The sequence below is a fragment of the Triplophysa dalaica genome, chromosome 1 (assembly GCF_015846415.1).
Source record: "Triplophysa dalaica isolate WHDGS20190420 chromosome 1, ASM1584641v1, whole genome shotgun sequence".
In the NCBI taxonomy this organism is placed as follows: Eukaryota; Metazoa; Chordata; class Actinopteri; order Cypriniformes; family Nemacheilidae; genus Triplophysa; species Triplophysa dalaica.
The window spans coordinates 892,501-914,539 of NC_079542.1; the positions used below are offsets into that span (position 1 = coordinate 892,501).

The 22,039-nt window shown below is 40.9% G+C and overlaps 1 protein-coding gene across 3 annotated transcripts in view; it reads left to right on the top strand.

The window, feature by feature from the left end:
• The window catches only part of LOC130434070 (adenylate cyclase type 4), a 41,882-nt gene extending 30,785 nt beyond the window's left edge, over positions 1–11,097 (top strand). For 2 of the 3 annotated variants that reach the window (XM_056763995.1, XM_056764084.1), the window contains 16 exons: positions 223–361; positions 1,674–1,847; positions 1,973–2,004; positions 2,248–2,307; positions 2,386–2,446; positions 2,518–2,615; positions 2,889–2,973; positions 3,562–3,699; positions 3,777–3,857; positions 4,104–4,282; positions 4,366–4,450; positions 4,532–4,927; positions 7,748–7,855; positions 7,936–8,050; positions 8,316–8,440; positions 8,555–11,097. In XM_056763995.1, coding sequence (XP_056619973.1) covers positions 223–361; positions 1,674–1,847; positions 1,973–2,004; positions 2,248–2,307; positions 2,386–2,446; positions 2,518–2,615; positions 2,889–2,973; positions 3,562–3,699; positions 3,777–3,857; positions 4,104–4,282; positions 4,366–4,450; positions 4,532–4,927; positions 7,748–7,855; positions 7,936–8,050; positions 8,316–8,440; positions 8,555–8,695 — 2,017 coding nt within the window. In that variant the 3' untranslated portion in view covers positions 8,696–11,097. The remainder of the gene's footprint in view (positions 1–222; positions 362–1,673; positions 1,848–1,972; positions 2,005–2,247; positions 2,308–2,385; positions 2,447–2,517; positions 2,616–2,888; positions 2,974–3,561; positions 3,700–3,776; positions 3,858–4,103; positions 4,283–4,365; positions 4,451–4,531; positions 4,928–7,747; positions 7,856–7,935; positions 8,051–8,315; positions 8,441–8,554) is intronic. The other variant, XM_056764162.1, reaches the window with a different exon arrangement.
• Positions 11,098–22,039: the final 10,942 nt, after the last annotated feature.

A 22,039-nucleotide genomic window follows, 5' to 3' on the forward strand; every position in this document is an offset into this window, starting at 1 on the left:
AACTTCAGCTTTGAAGAGCTGATATTGTTCTTCTAAAGTATTTATTTTTATCAGCCTCTGATGTTTATGTTCAAAGTTATTTTACTTTAATGCATTCATTGCCATTAGATTGAAATCACCGAAAAGAAACGTAGAAGGCTGATAAAAAGCCATTTTAGATGTAAATGCTTTTGCCTCTAAAGTCTTAACTTGTTATTTTGAGACTTTTATTTTGTGTCACAGGAGAGTTCACATCACCGAAGAGACGCTGGCTCATCTGGACGGGAAATATGTGGTGGAGGACGGAAACGCAGGAAGCCGGGATTCGCGATTGATGGGACGAAAAACTTATCTTGTGATTGATCCATATACACCAGCAAAGGTGATTGTGAGTGATCATTTAGGTGCAAATAATTATTGGATAATCTTTTGTTCACTCAATAAGTGCATGATTATTACGTAATGGAGAAGTAAATGTACACCTCTGGTCAAAAGTCAACTCGTCAAGACTATGGAATAGTATGGAAGTGTGTTTATGAGAGTAACGATGTGACTGAAAACCCTTAAAGGGACAGTTCACCCAAAAATGAACATGTTGTCATTATTGTCTTCCGTTAGTTCAAAACCTGACTACCTGAAACACAAAGGAATAAATTTGGAAGAACGTCAGTAACGAGACAGATCTCATTCCCCGTTTAATGCCATGGTAGGGAAAATAAATTCTGCGGGAGTCAATGTAGAGTGAGATTTGTTCGAACATATCTTCCTTTTTATTCAACAGAACAAATATATTTATACAACTTTATGATGATAAGAGGGCAAATAAATGACGACAGAATTTTCCTTTTTGGGTGAAGTGTCCCTTTAATAAATCAATTTGACTTATTGATTTAAAGTCCCATTTCAAAAACAACTTTGCTAAATGAAATCGTTGCTTTGTTATAAAAGAAAGTAATTGGTTCCGCCTGCAAACTAACTTTAAATCGTTCAAAACATTTTAGTCAAGTGATTTGGATCTTTTCAATGTTAAAGTGAGTCATTGACAGTGTTGGGTAAGTTACTCTGAGTAAGTAATCTACTTTCCTATAGCTCAGTGGTAAGAGCTTGTGTTAACAACGCAAGGTTGTGGGTTTGATCCAAGGGGATTGCAAATACCTATGTATAAATGTATAGGATAATGTAACATAAATCGCTTTGGATAAAAGTGTCTGTCCAAATGCATAAATGTAAATGTAATCCATTACTAGTTACTAATGCTCATTCTATAGTGTAATCCGATAACTTTACAAATGACTCTCTTCAAAGAGTATTTCATTACTTATTACTACTGACTTTCTATATGTTATATCAACCTTGATTAGTTCCGTGATTCAAAGATAGACATGAAACGACTCTTTGAATTCATTCAAATAATTAATAAATAACTCAATAAATTATTCTTATTAACTGACCAAAGTATACAAATGTGAAAAGGAGACATTTAAAGTTAGACTTATAATATTGACGTCATTTACACTATTGAATATATTACAATCATTAGAATTAAATGTTTTATTACATCAGTATTAACTGTAATTCAATTACAGGAAAAATAAGAGTGATCCCTTACTTTACTTTTCCTAAGGAAAAGTAATTAAATTACAGTAACTGATTACTAACAAAACTGGTAATTGAATGTTTTTTTGGGAGGGAAGACTAATGAACTGAAGGTGAAGAACATACCGAAGCTCAGAGCGTCCGTGAGAATGTCGCAGTATCTGAAGAACTGGAAAACCGTCAACCCGTTTTCTGAGCTCAACCAATCAGACCCCTTACTCACGGCTCCGCCCACATCCGATGGTGGAATCAACCAACCGCAGCCCGCCCGGGTAAGTGTCAATCATCATGACTCTACATTAGCCTTTCATTGAACAGTTTTTACGAAATACGTACACGTTCAGTCTGCTCGTTGCATGAACATCGTTTGTTTACTTTTTTCGTTTCTGGTGAACAGGAGACGGCACTCGCAGAAACCGCCTCTCACAGGTAAAAAACAAACTTTTCTCACGTTTGTCTGGTAAGGCCTTCAGGTTTTGCAGCTGTTGTCTGTTACAGCTTTCCTGTAGTTCAGTGATAAGAGCATTGTGTTAACAACGCAAGGTTGTGGGTTTGATCCCAGGGGATTGCACATACCTATGTATAAATGTATAGGATAAAGAAATGTAAGTCGCTTTGGATAAAAGCTTCTGCCAACTGCATAAATGTAAATGTAAATGTTACTTTCCTCAGACATTCTAAAGTCCTGCAAAGCGGACCCGTGGAAACATTAGACGCTCTGGAAGACGAAGGGTGAGAGAAAAACATTTGCCACACTCACGATCATGAACGCTTCTCATCAACTCGGTTACTCAACAATTTTTGTGTTAGGAGACGAGAGAAAATCAACTGCCTCACGCTGCTGTTCAACAGTCTGCAGCTGGAGAAGCAGGTGTGTGTTTTTATACGTTGATGAAACGTTTCATTGGTGGATGTGAAGTCATGTGATTGGCGTGTTGTCAGTATTCTTTCAGTGAGGTCCGCGGTCTCCATCAGTCCGTTGGGTGTTTGGCCGTCATCTTCATCTCGCTGTTCGTGGTTCAGATGTTGATCTCAGAAAAGTGAGTGTCAACAGTGACAAGAACACTTGTCATCATGTTCTCTAAACCGCCGGCTCTGCGATGATGTCATCAATCCGTCTCATTTGACGATGACATCATTTCTTATTGTTAAACATCCTGTTGTTGTGAATCACATTAACCCGTCAAGCCTCAGACATGTTCTCAGGAAGTTCCCTTAAGACTTCATCTCAAGAGTTATTGCTGATCTTTGAAATGTCATTCAATGAAGTGGACATGCACGAGTTTGATGTTTCTCTCGTTGTCTTTGTACAGAAATTTTCTTCTGGCAGTGTCGTACGGAGCGACGTTCCCTGTCCAGATCCTCATCCTGCTGGTGGTCTGCACTACGCTTCTAAAGGTGACGTCGACAAGAATGAGTCTCAAATTCAGACGCTTAAACCTATACACACCTGTTTAAAAAAAAAAACTCCTGAAACTGGTGTCATCATTTACTCTTCTTCGAGTTGTTCCAAATGTTTATAATTGTCTTTCTTAAGTTAAACAGACAGAAAGATATTTAGAAGAATGCGTAAAGCCAAACAGATCTCGCCACCCATTGACTCCCATTAAAGAAAAATTACTAAATATTTTTGTTTCTGTTGAACAAAAAAGAAGATATTTTGAAGATTGTAGAGCAGTTTATTTTGTTCTATTTTTTTTCCAACTATGGGAGTCAAGGAGTGTCGAGATCTGTTGCGCTATATGCATTCTTCCAAATATCTTTCTCTGTGTTCAACAGAACAAAAAATTATAAATAATTTATTCCTACTATGTGTAAATGCGTGTATGTGTTTATAAACACAACATTAATATGCGCAGTATATAGACACATATATAAAGATTAAAAGCTAACTTTTATTCTGTATTAATCATTTGACAGGGCTAGTAAGAACATCGTTTCATTCTGGTGTGTAACATATTGTACGTGTGTGTTTGTGTGCGTCAGCGCTGGAACTCGAAGATTCCTCCCAGCTTGCACTGGGTGTCATCGCTGTCAGATGGTGTGGCCACCAGGGCGGCGCTGCGGCTCCTGCTGGTGTTTCTCTGTGTGCTCATCACTCTTCTCATGGCATTTCTCAACATTGTGAGTAAACACATCCACGCACAGTGTCGTAGAAATCTAGTGTACAGTGTGTAGTTAATGTGTGTTTGTTTTCATAGATTTCAATCCCGGCTGATAAGTGCTTAAATATATCCCACAATACAACAGAACTGAACAATCTCCATCTCTACACTTATCCGGTGAGTTTAACTATTGTGCTGACATTATTTACACACAAACACACACGCATGCACGCACACACACACACACACTCACACACAAACACACGCACACACACACACACACACACACACACACACACATACACACACACATATACACAAACACACCCACAAATAGTTAATATTCAAAACACAAATAATAAATAACATCTTATAGTAATAAGTAACATGTTCCTTTCTTCACATGTGTGTCTGTGTGTGCAGTATTATGTGTATTGTTGTCTGTTGGCGATGTTGAGTGTGATTGTGTTTGTGCGAGTGTGTTTGTCTGTTAAAGTGTTTCTCTTGACTCTGGCTGTGGTCGTGTACCTCGCGCTCTTCCTTCACGTGTACGTACCGCTATCAGACTGCTACATGAGAGAACTCTACACAAACAACAGCACGTAAGAACACACAATCACACACACACACACACACCTTCTCACACGTTTGAAGTGACTCTGTGTTTTCCTCCCTCTTCTATCAGTCCAGGAGTTCTTAAAGAGCCAAAGATCATGTCGGGCATCTGGCTGGTCATCTTCTACCTCACTTCTCTCATTGTTGTGCGTCAGGTAAGAGTTTGTGTGTGTGTGTGTGTGTGTGTGTGTTATATTTGGTTATATGTTCATTTGTGTTTGTATTGTGTGTGTCAGGATGAGTTAGGCAGCAGAACAGAGTTTCTTTTGGAGAAATGTTTTAAAAGAGAATCAGAGGAAATGGAGACGACCAAGAATGTGAATAAGCTCCTGCTGCAGAATTTACTGCCGGGTCACATCACAGATTTCTTCATCGGCAAAGACGTCCCCAACCAGGTAACACAACACGCAAACAAACACACAATTAAACTCAGAACACAGATGATGTGTTGTCATTGGTTACGTGTGTTATGTGTGTTTCAGGATCTGTACGCCAAGTCGTGTGAGTGTGTGTGTGTTCTGTTTGCATCCGTGCCGCAGTTTTATAAAGAGTTTTATAATGAAAGCAACGAAAACAACGGCGGACTCGAGTGTCTGCGCTTACTCAACGAGATCATTTCAGACTTTGATGAGGTACACAACTGTCTGTCTGTCTGTCTCACTCTGTCTGTCTCTCTCTGTCTGTCTGTCTCACTCTGTCTGTCTCTGTCTCACTCTGTCTGTCTCTGTCTCACTCTGTCTGTCTGTCTCTGTCTTACTCTGTCTGTCTCTCTCTGTCTCACCCTTTCTCTCTCTGTCTCACTCTGTCTGTCTGTCTCTCTCTGTCTCACTCTGTCTGTCTGTCTCTCTCTGTCTCACTTTGTCTGTCTCTCTGTCTCACTCTGTCTGTCTGTCTCACTCTGTCTCTCTCTGTCTCACTCTGTCTGTCTCTCTGTCTCACTCTGTCTGTCTCTCTCTGTCTGTCTGTCTCACTCTGTCTGTCTGTCTCACTCTGTCTGTCTGTCTGTCTCACTCTGTCTGTCTGTCTCTCTCTGTCTCACTCTGTCTCTCTGTCTCACTCTGTCTGTCTGTCTGTCTCACTCTGTCTGTCTGTCTGTCTGTCTCACTCTGTCTGTCTGTCTGTCTCACTCTGTCTGTCTGTCTCACTCTGTCTGTCTGTCTGTCTCTCTCTGTCTCACTCTGTCTGTCTCTCTGTCTCACTCTGTCTGTCTCTCTGTCTCTCTCTGTCTGTCTGTCTCACTCTGTCTGTCTGTCTCACTCTGTCTGTCTGTCTGTCTCTCTCTGTCTCACTCTGTCTGTCTGTCTCACTCTGTCTGTCTGTCTCTCTCTGTCTCACTCTGTCTGTCTGTCTCTCTCTGTCTCACTCTGTCTGTCTGTCTGTCTGTCTGTCTGTCTCACTCTGTCTGTCTGTCTCTGTCTCACTCTGTCTGTCTCAGTCTCACTCTGTCTGTCTGTCTGTCTGTCTCACTCTGTCTGTCTCTGTCTTACTCTGTCTGTCTCTCTGTCTCACTCTGTCTGTCTCTCTGTCTCACTCTGTCTGTCTGTCTCTCTCTGTCTCACTCTGTCTGTCTTTCTCACTCTGTCTGTCTGTCTGTCTGTCTCTGTTTGTCTGTCTGTCTCACTCTGTCTGTCTGTCTCTGTCTCACTCTGTCTGTCTGTCTCTGTCTCACTCTGTCTGTCTGTCTGTCTCACTCTGTCTGTCTCTGTCTCACTCTGTCTGTCTCTGTCTCACTCTGTCTGTCTGTCTCTGTCTTACTCTGTATGTCTCTCTCTGTCTCACCCTTTCTCTCTCTGTCTCACTCTGTCTGTCTGTCTCTCTCTGTCTCACTCTGTCTGTCTGTCTCTCTCTGTCTCACTCTGTCTGTCTGTCTCACTCTGTCTCTCTCTGTCTCACTCTGTCTGTCTCTCTGTCTCACTCTGTCTGTCTCTCTCTGTCTGTCTGTCTCACTCTGTCTGTCTGTCTCACTCTGTCTGTCTGTCTGTCTGTCTCACTCTGTCTGTCTGTCTCTCTCTGTCTCACTCTGTCTCTCTGTCTCACTCTGTCTGTCTGTCTGTCTCACTCTGTCTGTCTGTCTGTCTGTCTGTCTCACTCTGTCTGTCTGTCTGTCTCACTCTGTCTGTCTGTCTCACTCTGTCTGTCTGTCTGTCTCTCTCTGTCTCACTCTGTCTGTCTCTCTGTCTCACTCTGTCTGTCTCTCTGTCTCTCTCTGTCTGTCTGTCTCACTCTGTCTGTCTGTCTGTCTCACTCTGTCTGTCTGTCTCACTCTGTCTGTCTGTCTCTCTCTGTCTCACTCTGTCTGTCTGTCTCACTCTGTCTGTCTGTCTCTCTCTGTCTCACTCTGTCTGTCTGTCTCTCTCTGTCTCACTCTGTCTGTCTGTCTGTCTGTCTCACTCTGTCTGTCTTTCTCTGTCTCACTCTGTCTGTCTCAGTCTCACTCTGTCTGTCTGTCTGTCTGTCTCACTCTGTCTGTCTCTGTCTTACTCTGTCTGTCTCTCTGTCTCACTCTGTCTGTCTCTCTGTCTCACTCTGTCTGTCTGTCTCTCTCTGTCTCACTCTGTCTGTCTTTCTCACTCTGTCTGTCTGTCTGTCTGTCTCTGTTTGTCTGTCTGTCTCACTCTGTCTGTCTGTCTCTGTCTCACTCTGTCTGTCTGTCTCTGTCTCACTCTGTCTGTCTGTCTGTCTCACTCTGTCTGTCTGTCTCTGTCTCACTCTGTCTGTCTATCTGTCTCACTATGTCTGTATGTCTCTGTCTCACTCTGTCTGTCAGTCTCACTCTATCTGTCTGTCTCTGTATCACTCTGTCTGTCTGTCTCTGTCTCTGTCTCACTCTGTCTGTCTCTGTGTCTGTCTCACTCTCCGTCTGCCTGTCTCACTCCCGTTCTGTCTGTATGTCTCACTCTGTCTGTCTGTCTGTCTGTCTGTCTCACTCTGTCTGTCTGTCTGTCCGTCTCACTCGGTTTGTCTATCTGTCTCACTCTGTCTATCTGTATGTCTCACTCTGTCTGTCTGTCTGTCTCAGTCTGTCTGTCTGACCGTCTCACTCGGTCTGTCTATCTGTCTCACTCTGTCTATCTGTATGTCTCACTCTGTCTGTATGTCTGTCTCACTCTGTCTATCTGTATGTCTCACTCTGTCTGTCTGTCTGTCTGTCTGTCTGTCACACTCTGGTTGTCTATCAGTCTCACTTTGTCTGTATGTCAGATTTTATCTCAGTTTGTCTTTTGATATCTGCCTTTCTCCGTTTTTCTGTCTCTCAGTGTTTCTGTTTCACTCTCCCTGTCCTTCTGTTCATTTTTCTCTTTCTCGCTCTCTCTCTCTGTTTCTCTATCTGTCTCTTTTTCCCTCTGTCTATGTATTCTAGCTTTTATATGTCTCTCACAGACATTTTTTCAATTTACTGACATTTTTTGCTTATTTTCCTTTACTGTCCGCTCATCTTTTTGCTACTGTAGCTTCTTAACAAGCCAAAGTTCAGTGCTGTTGAAAAGATTAAAACCATTGGCAGCACTTACATGGCAGCAGCCGGACTGACCAATCCTGCGAATACAGAGGAGCGACAGGTAAGACGTCTTCACCAATCAGAGCGGTTGTGTAAAGGGGGCGTGTCAGGGATGATTCTCATCAGTCTGACGTCTTACAGGCCAGCGAGTCGTCCTGCAATCACATCCGCAGCATGCTGGACTTCGCTCTTGCTCTGATGGGACGTCTGGAGAACATTAACATGCACTCCTTTAACAACTTTAAATTGAGAATCGGTACTGCTTACATTCACACAACACTGCCCTACATACGCTAGTGACTAATGTCCCAACACCTGATTTATGCTTCTGATCTTTGATTATTGATCACATGCTGCTTTTTCATAGCTAAGGACATCTGATGCTGAGACCTCACTTATGTTTCATTTAAGTCTCAAATGTGTGCTGAAGGGAAATCTCCTCTTAAGATAACTGAAACCAATTTCGATATAAAAAGTTTTCTGAATGATTGGACTTTGTGAATTGATTTGATTTCGTTCAGGTATAAACCACGGTCCAGTGATTGCAGGGGTTATTGGCGCACACAAGCCTCAATATGACATCTGGGGAAACACTGTTAACGTGGCCAGCAGAATGGACAGCACCGGAGTCCTGGATAAAATTCAGGTACAGGATTTCATGGCTGGTGTACCTTCGATAGTGTGAAAAACATGTATGGCCTCTGTATATTGTATTGTATTGTAGCTGTGACAGTGAATGACCGTGTACTGCCCCCTTCAGGTGACCGCAGAAACAGCACAAGTCGCTCAAACTCATGGCTATGGAGTGACTTTGAGAGGAGTGATCAATGTGAAGGGAAAAGGAGAGCTGACCACATACTTCATCCACACTGACACTTCAGTCCAGAATCAAACACTTTAGACAAGCAAACATTGCTTTATCAAAGACTGCACTCAAGATATAGCAAACTTATATATGGAACTGATGTGCAAACGTTGTGTACGCCCAAAATAAGCATTGAAATGCAATTTTCCACGCACATATCAGGAAGTATGAAAATGAACTTAAAGCACTGATGGTGTTGATAAAATCTACGCAAGGTGCAATACATGTCACATTTGAACACGATTCTGACATTCAGTGCTTTAACTCAGATCATTCAATTAAAATCATTAGCTTGGTCTTGGCACTTTAAAGTCAGCGTAGTCAACTTTTCTCAATTCCCAAGATGCTTTAAATTAATTTAGGAATCTAAAACAAAGATTATTTTGCTACTTGTGCATCTATTTATTTATTAACGCCGGTTCGTATTTATGTATTTAATATGTGGCGTTGAGTGTATGTTGGCGTATATTAAAGTTTTGCATATAAACCAATTGTTTGTTGTGTTTACACATTCATAATCTATGTCTGAAGTTAAAAGATAAAACCTTATCCTATACATGGGTATGTGCAATCCCCTGAGGCCTGTTGCACGAAAGTAGAATTAAGACATCCGGGATAAATGACACAGCTGAGCTCAATGAAGCCAAAACATGTGCGTCCAGGCTTAATTGGTTGCACAAAGACCAAGCCAGGATGAGCAGACACGGATTCATTAAGCCAGGTGAAACCAATCCTGGATAGGTGCGCGCTCACGGCTCACTCAAATAGACCCCGCCACAGATCACAGATTAACTGATTTACCATGGCAACTAGAGCCGCGTACTTTTCCCCTTCGGAAGCACAAATCCTCATGGAGGCATACGAGGAGGTAAAAGATATAATTAAGAAGAAAGGCAACACCGCCACAGTGATAAAGCAAAGAGAAAAAGCGTGGCAAAGTATTGCAGACCGCCTGAATGCGTAAATAGTGCACAATTACACACTCACCGCTCCGCTGAAACATCACAATTACAATTCAAATATTTAATTCACATCTCCAAAAACGCAGTTCTACTGTAATTATGAAACGGTTACATTTTTAATTGAAATGCACCGCAGATATGAGTGAAATTGTGTAAAGTAACTCCATCACACTGTATAAAGCTATGATAAATTATTACTAAAGCCTTACATTATTATTTAACGTTACCACGCTCAGTACGGTTTAATCTTAGCCGTTGTACTCTGTTTCTTATGTTTTTGTGTTTCTCCTGCTTTTATTAATGTAAAGCTGCTTTGACAGAATGAAACAAGTGTGAAAAGTGCTATATAAATAAAATGTAATTGATTAAATAGATGATCTATAATAATAATCACTTTAATTTATATAGTGCCTTTCAAAGGACCCAAGGTCGGTTGCTCACTGCACTGCAAAAATGTCTTTCTTACTTAGTATTTTTGTCTTGTTTTCAGTTAAAAAAAAAAAATATCTAAAAAAAAAATCTTAAATATTTTCTTGAGCAAAATTACCTAGGAAAATAAGCAAAAAAATCTGCCAGTGAAACAAGAGAACTTTTCTAAATTTAAGTGTTTATGGAAAAAGTAAACTAATTTCAAAATAATTTTTCTTATTATATTGACAGATCTTTTTTGCTTGTTTTAAGCACACATTTACTTAAAGTTTATATTTTTTGTCTAAACTATACTTATTTTGCTAGGTCATTTAGGTGAATTCTCTGGTGTGTTGCTGCCAGCCTTTTCTCCTGACACCTTTCACAGACCCCCAGGAAGAACAGCAGGCCTACAACCATGCCCATGCCAGGACCAGGGCCAGAGTTGAAATGACCTTTGGCCTCCTGAAGGCACGCTCTCACTGCCTTCACAAATCATGGGTCAGCCCTGTTAGGGCATGTGATATTACTGTGGCTTGTGCGGTCCTCCCCAATGTGGCCTGCCTGAGGAAGGAGAGGACCCCCAGAGTGCCACCAGCCATGGAATGGGACAATCCGGCAATCTTCCCTGATGACGACAGTGGTCGGCTGCTGAGGGACCAATATGTGTTGAATTATTTTAGTTAGTATGTGTGCTTTCAATTTTGGTTAAATATGTCCTGCGGTGGCAGAGGAATTTGGGTTTTTTTGGGTTCGTTTTTTTAAGAATTTGGCCTCTTATGATGTGTGTGCGGTATACTGTGTGTAATACAAGGCTGCAGGGAGGCTACTGCATCCATTCATTTGTCTGTTCAGTTGATGTGTATGGATTTGTCCTGCATTTATTTTAGTGTGCAGACATGCAGGGTGTGTTATATACAGACCTTTGAATGTATATGTATCATTTTGTATAATATGCTTTGATTCTGTGCTTTCCATCTTGTAGAGTCACTGTGACTTCAGTTTCAAAAGGAGCTGATGGTTTACCTGCTTTGTTTTGTCCTTATTCAATAAAGGAACATAATGTTACACATTGTGTTTTTATGTTTATATGGAATGTGTATTTGTTTATATGACAGAGTACTAGGGCCACACTGAGGAAAAAGGATAAAGTCATACATTTATGAGGCTGGTTCTTTCTGCAGAAAAGCTACATATTCTTTTTACAGTTTTGATACTTATGACAATGTGATACTTAATATTCTGGCACATCAGCATGTCTTTCTTTATGAAACCATACTGAAGTACAATTTTACGAAATGCCCCACATCTGTCATTTTAACAACTGTCCTCCTTTAAAACAACTGGTTACAATATTATGACTTGTCTTTTTTTTTCCCTATGTGGCCGTAATATTCTATAATTTTATATATAGCCTTATAGTCTATGGGAAACTGTAAATTATCTAATGATAGCAACATCATCTAAAAATCATTATTTATCCAAAATGATTGAAATTAATGATCACAAACGTTTAAATATTGACAGTGGGTCTAGTTATATGTGATAACAATGTATAGTGAGCAGTGAAATAACTATTGGTTTCCATTTGTGGTGACTGCTGACTGACATTAGGGATGAGATTAAATAGATCCTGGAACTTAGCCTGGTCTGGAGCAGGCTAGCTCCACAGAATAAATCTCCATGGTAATTTATACCATAACATATCCTCCTGCCCCCTATCCAGCTTTTGTGCAACCGGATTACGGATCAATTGAGCCAGGATCACCAAGATATCCTGGCTTAATCCCTTATCCTAGTTTTGTGCAACAGGCCCCTGGGCTCGAATCCACAACCTCACGTTGTTGACGCAATGCTCTTACCACTGAGCTACAGGAAAGCATTTAATTATTTTATTCGACAAAGATTTTGAAACTTCATAAAAAAATTACGATCATGTGCCGTCACAAGTGTTTAAGTTCCCTATACATTGTTATGGACAGTCTGCTTTATTAACGGGTCTTTCGTGAGCTCAAAATGCTTTAGTTCTGAACCCTCTAAAAACCTCGGCATATGTAAATTTGCTCTGCATCTAGCTTATTATAAGTTTATCAAATACAGGCTACTGAAAATGGCAAACCTGTCCAGTGCTTTTTACATTCGTTAGCTGCACAAATAGCCTACCCAAGGCCTATATACGTATTATATTCATTCATTTAAACGCCGCAGAGTTTGTTGTGATTTGAATTGAGAATCCGAATATTGGCACTAAACATCCTTAACAGTTAGCATTTATTTTCATTTGATAATTATATTTAGCTCACGATGGATGTATCCGAACATAATTCCTTGAGGGCTATTTATTGGTTATTGTTTAACAGTAAAAATAGTCAAACTGGTCAACGTCAGTTACGTGCAATACAGAAATGATAAGAACACATTAACACTGAACCCATTTAAGTAATACACGTGCCCTTTAATGGCTGAAAATAATAAACTAGTTAAGCTAAATGAAAATGCATTCATAAATCTCTGTGAATTTCTTTAGTGGGGTTGTCTGTTTCTGTATGTGTGTGTGCGCGCGAGAAATGATATAATGTGCCGTTTAAATGAAAAATTGGGCTTTTTAAGAAATTGAAAATGGAATTATTAGGATAAAATAATAATCGAATGCATTGATTTCATTCTCCATATTGTGTGGGATGATGTATTTTGCTCATTTTAATTAGATTTCTCGTTTGGCTCTCAGGCGGTTGCATTTTCTCACTCCCCGTCCTTGCCCTTATTTTCCCTGCTTTTGTCTCTTTTCTCGTCTCATCTATTGAGAGTTTCTCTCTGCACTTCTCTCCAAACGTGTAAAATAATGGATCTGATCAACTGGTCTCTCAACGCAATTGACACCATTTTCTCGAAGAGAAGCTTGGGTTCGGGGGAACCTGTCTGGCCTGACGGAACGTTCGCAGCTGGCTACACGATGGATGCGAAGATATCTACCTATTCTGAACTATGATAACAGGTCTTGTGCTGATTGGATTGGGTTCCCGAAAAATTCATAAAACGGGAACAGCTGTCCAAAGCCTCACAAGGCTGCCCGTATCGATTGAAGCTGTGGGAAAAGCGGTCAGCATTGAGACTGAGACTGAAATATGATTGTTATCAGGGAGATCTTAACAGCTATGGAAAGGAAAATTGATGGTATAGGAGATCAGAATTGACAATGGACAATGAGGGTTGTCGTGACATTTGGTATGCGGTTTCCCGACTTAACAATCGCAATCTTATCTTTTTCGGCTCCCCGGATCCAGCAATGGCCTTGGACAAGGCCGCAGCTGGAAAATTAACCCTGTGAGAGCACTGCAGTGAGACGCTCTTGCGTTCCTCCGCCACTCTACAGACTCAGAACTATCACACACACACACACAGATTGCCCTCACCGATCCCACGCCTCCGTCGCTTTGAACCGCCAGCCTGACAAGCGGGTCTGTTAATGGTGCCGTAATGGCACTGGACCGGGATGGCTGCTTGCCGGAGCTGGATTATTTTACCCTGTTGCAAGTCTTGTCTATGGTGTATTATGTGCATCTGTTTTCTCACCACTTTCCTCATGTTATGCTGTATTTTTCTTCTTAAATCCATTTCGTTATGATGTACTTGTATATGTGCAATGACAATAATTTGAATCCAATCCAATCCAATCCAATCAGTCAAGCGATGGATAAAAACACAGCATGGATTTATAAAGGGGTGTTCGGTTCCGCGTTTTTTGGAGTCAACTCTAATTCTCGACTCCCACTTTTGGGTCGATGCAAGCGACACTTCGACTCCATTAACTGCCATTCAAAACGGGCTCAGGATTACGAATATCAAATAAATGAAACTTGACAAGTTTGGGAACTTTGGGCTGTCAACTAAACTCCAAATACACAAGCATTTGTGCAACGAACACCGTCAGAGAGAGTTTTTTTGCTGTCAGACCAGTTCCAGACGCAGGGCAAGGACATGACGGCCCCATTAATAATGAACAAACTCAAATCACAGTTAACATGTGCCTGTGTTTATTAAGACTTGTGTGGTGCAACAGCAGGAACATCCACTGGCACGCACTCCTAAGCAGCCAGAGCCCTTTGTGTCCGACATCTCCGGCGTTTCCAGTACTCCACCCAGTGCCGTGTCCCGTCCGTCTGGCCGCGTCTTCACGCATGCTGTTCTGGAGTCACAACAGCAAATCGTTCGGGCCATCTGAGAAATTCACAGTCACCTGCAAAATATCAGTGACGCACTCACAGATATAAGTCAGTCATTAAAGGAATTGGTCAAAAAATAAACATTGTGTCTGATTACCATTTATATTGTCAAAACCACATGTTGACGGGCCTGACTGGCTTGTTGGTTGGGCTGGACATACACTGGTCCTGAGTCACCACAGGCCAGCACGATGCGGCACACCTTGTCTATTGTGTATAGCAGCATTCCCCCGGTCCTGTCAAGGCAGCGCCACTGATATTTCAGCTGCCCAATCGCCCACTCTACAACTGAGTGCGAGAATGGGCATCATTGTATCTGCGCTATCGGTCAGTTTGTGGGTTGGTGAGAGGGGTTAACAACCACGTCTTTAGTGGATAACTGCGGTCTCCTGATGGGCAGTTGAATGATTTTAATATTTTTTATATAGAAACACATTTAAATAGATCATTCACCAAGAAGCCACCCATCGCGCACCCTGCCAGCTTGGAGCCTCATCCCAACCATGCTGTCTGTAAGTATGACTGAATCATGGGTTGATCCAGGCCACCTTGCCACAATATTTGTTATGCGCATTAGTGCGTCACATATTATCTGCACATTTATGGAAATGTTTCCGATTCACATATGCAAATTCTTCCTGAGATGGCGCCATTGTAGCAATGTGTGAGCAGTCGATCGCTCCGATTACATTAGGAAAACCAGCTAACGCTGAAAATTGCGCTTTAATGTTTGGCTGGTCAGCTGCATCATATCTGCCAGTTCCCCTTGGAAAGAGCCAGTTGCAAGGAAACCAAGTGTTGTCAGCACCTGTAAGGTAACGGGCGATGCGTGGCTCCTCACGGTCTCTCTCTCCAAATTCGGACCTAACTCAGCACAAAGTTCCAAGAGGAAAGCCCTTGGAAATCTGAAACGGCTGATAAGCCTGTCAACATTGTGGGCCAGAAAATCAGTATGGTCCCTAAAAACACGTTCTCTTCGGATTCTGCCATTGGCAATGTCCTCTAATAATGCTGCTATTGTCATGGACTAAGGGTTGTATTAATTTGCTCATGCTTTTATATGCTCTTTCTTAATTGCATAATTGATAGCATATTACCATAAGGCTCATGTGACAATAGTGCGGCCAATTATTTTATCAATCGTATAATCATAATGTTTCTCAAAGCTGGTGGTGCGATAGACTTGTCTAATGATTTGTTAATCTATTTGTTTGCAACTTCACTTCATTGCCTCTAAGAGTCGCCAAAAGACAAAAGCCACGAGGAATGTACGTACGCCACACATAAAATTGGTGTGGATGAACGCACATTGTCATTAATTTCACTGTTAGTACATCTGACCGTGAGCGTGAAAGCTGGCGTACGCAACGTTTTTATGCGTACGCAGCATTGTTACATGAGGCCCCAGGTCTTCTAGACTTATGGTAAAGATAAGACATTTGGTTTCCTTTATTATTTTTATATTGCATCGATTTATGAGCGTTACATTTTATATTTATTTTCTATTAAGAATTTAGATATAAGACATTTTAAATGCGTTTATAGGCAACACATTTTTTGAATAGGAGAAAAGTCGTTTTTCTAACTTGTGTTCTTTTCTTAATCTAACTCATTGCCTTGTGTTGGACATTTAGGCATTTGGCAGACGCTTTTATCCAAACATTTAACAATAAAAAGTATTTAAAAATATTAACATGCCGTTTTAAAACCAGCAAATATTCTATAATAATAACCCAACAACAAGGACTTAATATATGATTTGTGACTTCCTGGCTGATGCGGAGTTTTTAGGTTGTTAAGCTGGATGAAACGCATTATAAATTGTTTCCACAAACAGACTCACATTTAAGCATTGCGTGACGCTTTCATACAAAGCAACTTACAGAGTTGATTAACAGTTGTTTCGAGAAATAAAAGCTTGAAGATGGACGGACGAAATATAGAAGAGTTTTCAATAAGAATTGAATGAGATCGGATTGTCGGTGAGGAATGAACCAGAAATATTGCGTGAGCTTTCTTTTAAAGTACCAGCAGGCGTCGCTCATGCTCTGATTACCGTGTGTTTTGTATCTGATGTAAACGTGTACTGTCAGAGAGAGAGAGAGACAGAGAGTGTGTGTGAGAGAGTGAGAGAGAGTGTGAGAGAGAGAGATAGAGAGAGAGATAGTGTTGTGAATTTTCTTTGCGTGTTCTGAGGAATTATTCTGGAGTCTCGAGTTTTGATACAAAAACCACTTTTTAATTGAGTAGGATTGCAATGTCACTCTCTTCTCCCTTTTTGGAGAAGCCCTTATATAGTGTGCTTAACACACACACACATTCTCACACACACATCCTCTGAGACCCCCAATATAATGTAAAACAGATGTGCTTCCCTCCCCCAGCTTACCAGGGTGCTTTGTGTCAACTAGTATTCGGCCCCTAAGATAAGAAACTCTTAAAATGATTTTATAATAGTAAACAATCATAGACATTATTCTTCTATATTTTAGCCAAAAATATCTTCTACATTAGAGAGAGATATAGAGAGAGAGAAAGAGAGAGAGAGAGAAAGAGAGAGAGAGAAAGAAAGAGAGAGAGAGAGAGTGTGTGTGAGAGAGTGAGAGAGAGTTTGAAAAGACTGAAAGACTCAAAAACAAAAGACTCACAGAATACTAAGAGACTTTATTCGCAGACCTTCATAAAGATGGTAGAACCAGTAACCTGATTTTCTGGAGGAGGAACTAGTACAGCTCAGAGAAATTACCCTTTCTCTTCAAACCATACAAAGCTCAGACCAATCTGGCAACAACCCCACAGCCAAGGAAAAAGAGGGAGACAACATCAGGAAAGAACTGTCTTCACTTCAGGCCGAACTGAAGCAGCTAGTGCAAGGGAGGGAGAGGCTCAAGGTTTAGCTGGCATCACTGGAAACCCAGATCACACAGCAGACAGAGAGTCACAGGACCCAGCTAACTGCTTTAAGAGAGGAGATAAGAGAACTGAAGCATGAAAAAGATACCCACCTCACAGAGCTCAACTCCAAAAATGGTCCAGAACAACAGGTCATCCTTTAAACGGTCCACAGCTGACAGACCTCAGTGTCACAAGCCAGCCAAAACCATCCATCTTCACCAAACCCTTTGCCCAGTACAGATCAACGCAATGAACCTGACAACACTCCAACACCCACAGACGACTCACAGAAAACAGATATTGTCCTTCTGATAGACTCAAGTGGGCAAACAAAAGGTGTCCAAACTCTGGTGCCCCAACACGCACAGTGCCCTCAGACTACTGAACGAGGACAACCTAGGATCACCAAGCCACATAATAATCTACACTGGCACAAACGACCTGAGAGCACAACAAGAAAGAGTGGCCACAGCACTAGAAAGGGTAATCGAAAAAGCTACAACCACCTTCCCAAATGCCAAAATCACCATCTCGACACTGCTACCACGGAAAGACTTCCACCCAGACACAATTCAACAAATAAACGCAAATCTCTCTAGAACTTGTGCACTCAAACCTCAAGTGCACATGGCACATCATCCCACCTTGGACCTCACATGCCTCTATGACCATGTACACCTGTACAGAGCATCTGTCCCCCTCTTTGCAAAGAAATTTAAAGATGTTGCTGTAAACCGCAGCACCAACAACCCTCCTAGAAGCAACAGAGCAAGGCAGCACCTAGCCAGACCATGGATGAACCACACCGCACCTTCAAAAAACAGCCAAAGACTGGGGCACCTTCAAAAAACAGCCAAAGACTAGGACCCCTTCCCTGCCAAAACAAAAGCCAACAGAGCAGCACACCACCCCTGCTGCCTACACCCCCCACCCGGCATATGCAACAGAACTCCAGCAGCCTAAGCTATGCCCAGACAGTGAGCAGAAACTCCACACCGACATCTGCACAAGCTCCAACAGCCGAGCTAAAAGACATCCATCAGATGCTGAACCTGATCTGCTCAAACCTACTGTGTTAAGACAAAATCTGCAATAAATAAATAAATACCTTATGGATATCAAATCATTTACAATATCATGTTGGAATATTCAAGGCCTGAGGTCATCTGCTTTTGGACTGAAAAGCAAAAACATAGACTTCAGCTCTGAAACAATAATCTCAGACATTCTCATCCTACAGGAGACATGGAGTAGAGGAGACGGACCCACTGGTCGCCCTACAAACTACAGAGAATTCATCATTCCATCCGTCAAACTGCCTGGTGTCACACAGGGAAGAGACTCCGGCGGAATGCTGATCTTTCATAAGTCCGAATACGCCCACGGAATAAAAATGATTAAAACTGGCCAGTTTTACACATGGATAGAAATCAACAAGACCATCACTTCAACAGATAAGAATATCTTCCTGTGTGCAACCTACATCCCTCCAGCAGAGCCACCCTACTTCAATGAGGACAGTTTCATGTTACTGGAAGAGGAGATCAACTACTTCCAGTCACAGGGCAATGTTCTGATCTGCGGAGACCTAAATGCCAGGACAGGCGAAGAGTCAGACTCAGTTCACACCAAGGGAGACAAACACATTCCAGGAGGAGATGTCCTTCCCACACCTACTCAAACACAAAGACTAAACTACGATAAAACAAGAAACAAAAATGGATCAAGACTTCTCCATCTTTGTCGCACACTGGGTCTGTACATGGACAATGGACGACTACGAGGAGATTCATACGGTAGGTACACCTATAGTTCTAAGCTGGGTAACAGTACTGTAGACTATTTCATCACGGATCTGAATCATAACTCCCTCAGAGCGTTCACAGTCAGCTCCGTAAACCAACGTGAGAACTGACAAAATAAAGAAAACAAAGAAATCACATTTGTGTCCCCTTTTGTCCACAATGAATGGTAAATGATGACTGTACTTTCTCAGAAAAATCAACATTATAGCAACAATAAACCGCTAATTAACCATGCACGTGGTTAAACGAGTTAGCATATTTTTCGACAAAAATCATCCTAAATATAGCAAACACCAACCTTGTGCCTCTTCGGGGGGTTTGCCAAAATGCACTTAGCCTTTGACGTTTAAAACGTTAAGGTGCTGTTTCTGCAACAAGTATTATTTGCCTTAAACATCTACCGTTTACTGCCAGCACATGTATTCCACAGTCAAATGGCTTCCCTTTTTGGCAAAAAACAACTCAGGTAGGAAGAAGTGATTTTCAAAATAAAAGTCACTAATTTTAAAAAGGAACCATTATCTTCCAAACAGGCGAGAATATATAAAAATAGATCCAATTACACTTTATTAGCATCAACCCCAAATTATGAAATGTATATGTAAAGAAGAACAAATGCATTTAAAACAAATATTTGTTCTTTCAAGATTACTTGCAAACAATGACAACTGCCCTCTGGTGTACAAAATGAGAAACAGCAAGCACAAAACAAAAAATGGGTTAGCTACACCGCATTTCCACACAATAATGAAGGTGTAAATTTAGCAGTAGACAGGATTAACCAAATTTTTACTAGGGATGCACCGAAAGGAAAATTCTTGGCCGAAACCGAAAACGAGGAAACCAAGGCCAAAAGCCGAAACACTGAAAGAAATTTGGCCAATTATTAGTACCCTTGCATTTATGGCTATTACTGTGTACTAACTTTACTAAAATCAAGGCATTGCAATTGCATAATTAAAGTTTCAAAGAATAAATCAATTACAAATTATGCAAATATTTATTTAGCACATTGCAACAATGCACAGTATAAAATAAAATTCAACTAAGATGTTTAACTTGACCCCACTCATGTGTATATTAAATAATAACATACAGGGTACTGGCCTGCTGAAAAGTTGTACAATTAAATGTTCTCTCATGAAAACAAAGTGCATTTAGGTCAAGTGCATTTTACATTTTTTTCTGTAGGACTACTACAAGAAGTCAATTCAGAACAAGTGCAACTGCTTAAAGATACAACAATATTTTCTCTGTAGGCCTTCAACATCATAATAGTGTATCCAAACAAAGACTCCCATAGCCCATATGTTAACTGTAGAACTTTAACAACAACAAATGCACCAAGAATTGCAGATGTGCAAAGTTGATAATAAGTAGCGTAAGAATAGAATAACCAATTTATTCTGTTGTCTGAAGCGCTATGATGTTCAGGAACGGAATTTGGAGAAAAACGTGTTTAAAGTTAAGTTATGAAAATAAAAGCCCAACAGTCCAATATCACAAGTAAAAAACTTGTGCTGGTGCTGTAGACGAGGAGCTCTGTCATCTCACGAAAACATTGTATAAAACAACTTTGCATGCCATAGTTTACACAGGACTGGCGGAAAATGTGCATTAATACTTCTTCATTCTTCATGTTATGTGGTTTACTTTGATAGGTGAACTGTCTTTCCCGCGTCCCAGCGCGACATTCGACCGGTTTTCCCAAATCGCATCACATGTCTAGTCAGTTAAATGACAACGACACGCAGATCGCTTCACGAGCATATCCCGCTGAAGGGAAACGGGGGTTTACAAATTGCGCTCATTGTAATCTGCCAGAATGACGGCGTCACTGGTAAAAAAATCTGTCAATGACAAAGAATTTTTGGGATTACGCGATCTCTGGTTCACACACGTAAAGGAATATTGGTCGCACTCTAGAGCCCTGAGGGTGAATGCAGTTTAGGAGACGCTTTAGTTCTGCGATTAAAGGAATAACGTCCGCTACAGATGCATCAAAGGAGAGGTATCTGTTTGTGTCATCACAACATTTCGGCTGTATTGTTTCGGTCATAAAAGTCTTTCGGCCGAAAACCAAAAATGCAGTTTTGGGCCATTTTCGACCGAAACTTTTCGGTGGCCGAATATTCGGTGCATCCCTAATTTTTACAATATCTGCAACGCTATCTAACCTAAAACCCACTAACACAAAACCTGTAAATGAGAAATGGTTTGATAAGGAGTGTAAAAACCTTAGAAAAGAAGTAAGAATTCTATCAAATCAGAAACACAGAGATGCTGACAATGTAAACACACGCCAACTCTACCATGAAAAAGTTAAACAATATAAGGACACACTAAGGAAGAAAAAGAAACAAGATACACAAAACCAGTTAAAAGCAATTGAACAATCTCTAGAAACAAATCGCTTCTGGGAACATTGGAACACACTTAACAAACCCCACCATGAAGATCTTCTCATTTAGAACGGAGACGTATGGATAAACCACTTCTCAAACCTCTTTAGTAAAATAACCAAGAACCATGAACAAACTAACCTACACAACAAACTGTGCACTCTGGAGTCAACAATTAAAGATTACCAAAACCCTTTAGACTATCCAATTACACTCGCTGAGCTAGGCCAAAATATACCAAAACTTACATCCCAAAAAGTAAATGGTATCGACGGTATCCTAAACGAGATGATTTAACACGCAGACCAAAAACTTACACTCGCCATCCTCAAACTGTTTAATATCATCTTAAGTACAGGTATATTTCCCACAATCTGGAACCAAGGTCTCATAACTCCAATCCATAAAAGTGGAGACAAATTCGACCCTAATAATTACCGCGGAATATGTGTAAACAGCAACCTAGGTAAACTCCTCTGTAACATTCTTAACAGCAGACTTCTCCAATATCTAAACAACCAAAACATCCTGAGAAAATGCCAAATTGGTTTCCAACCCAAATTCCGCACATCCGATCATATAAACACTCTTCATACCTTAATTGACAAAGAAACAAACCAAAAGAAAAGAAAGCTCTACTCATGCTTTGTAGACTTCAAAAAAGCTTTTGACTCAATCTGGCATG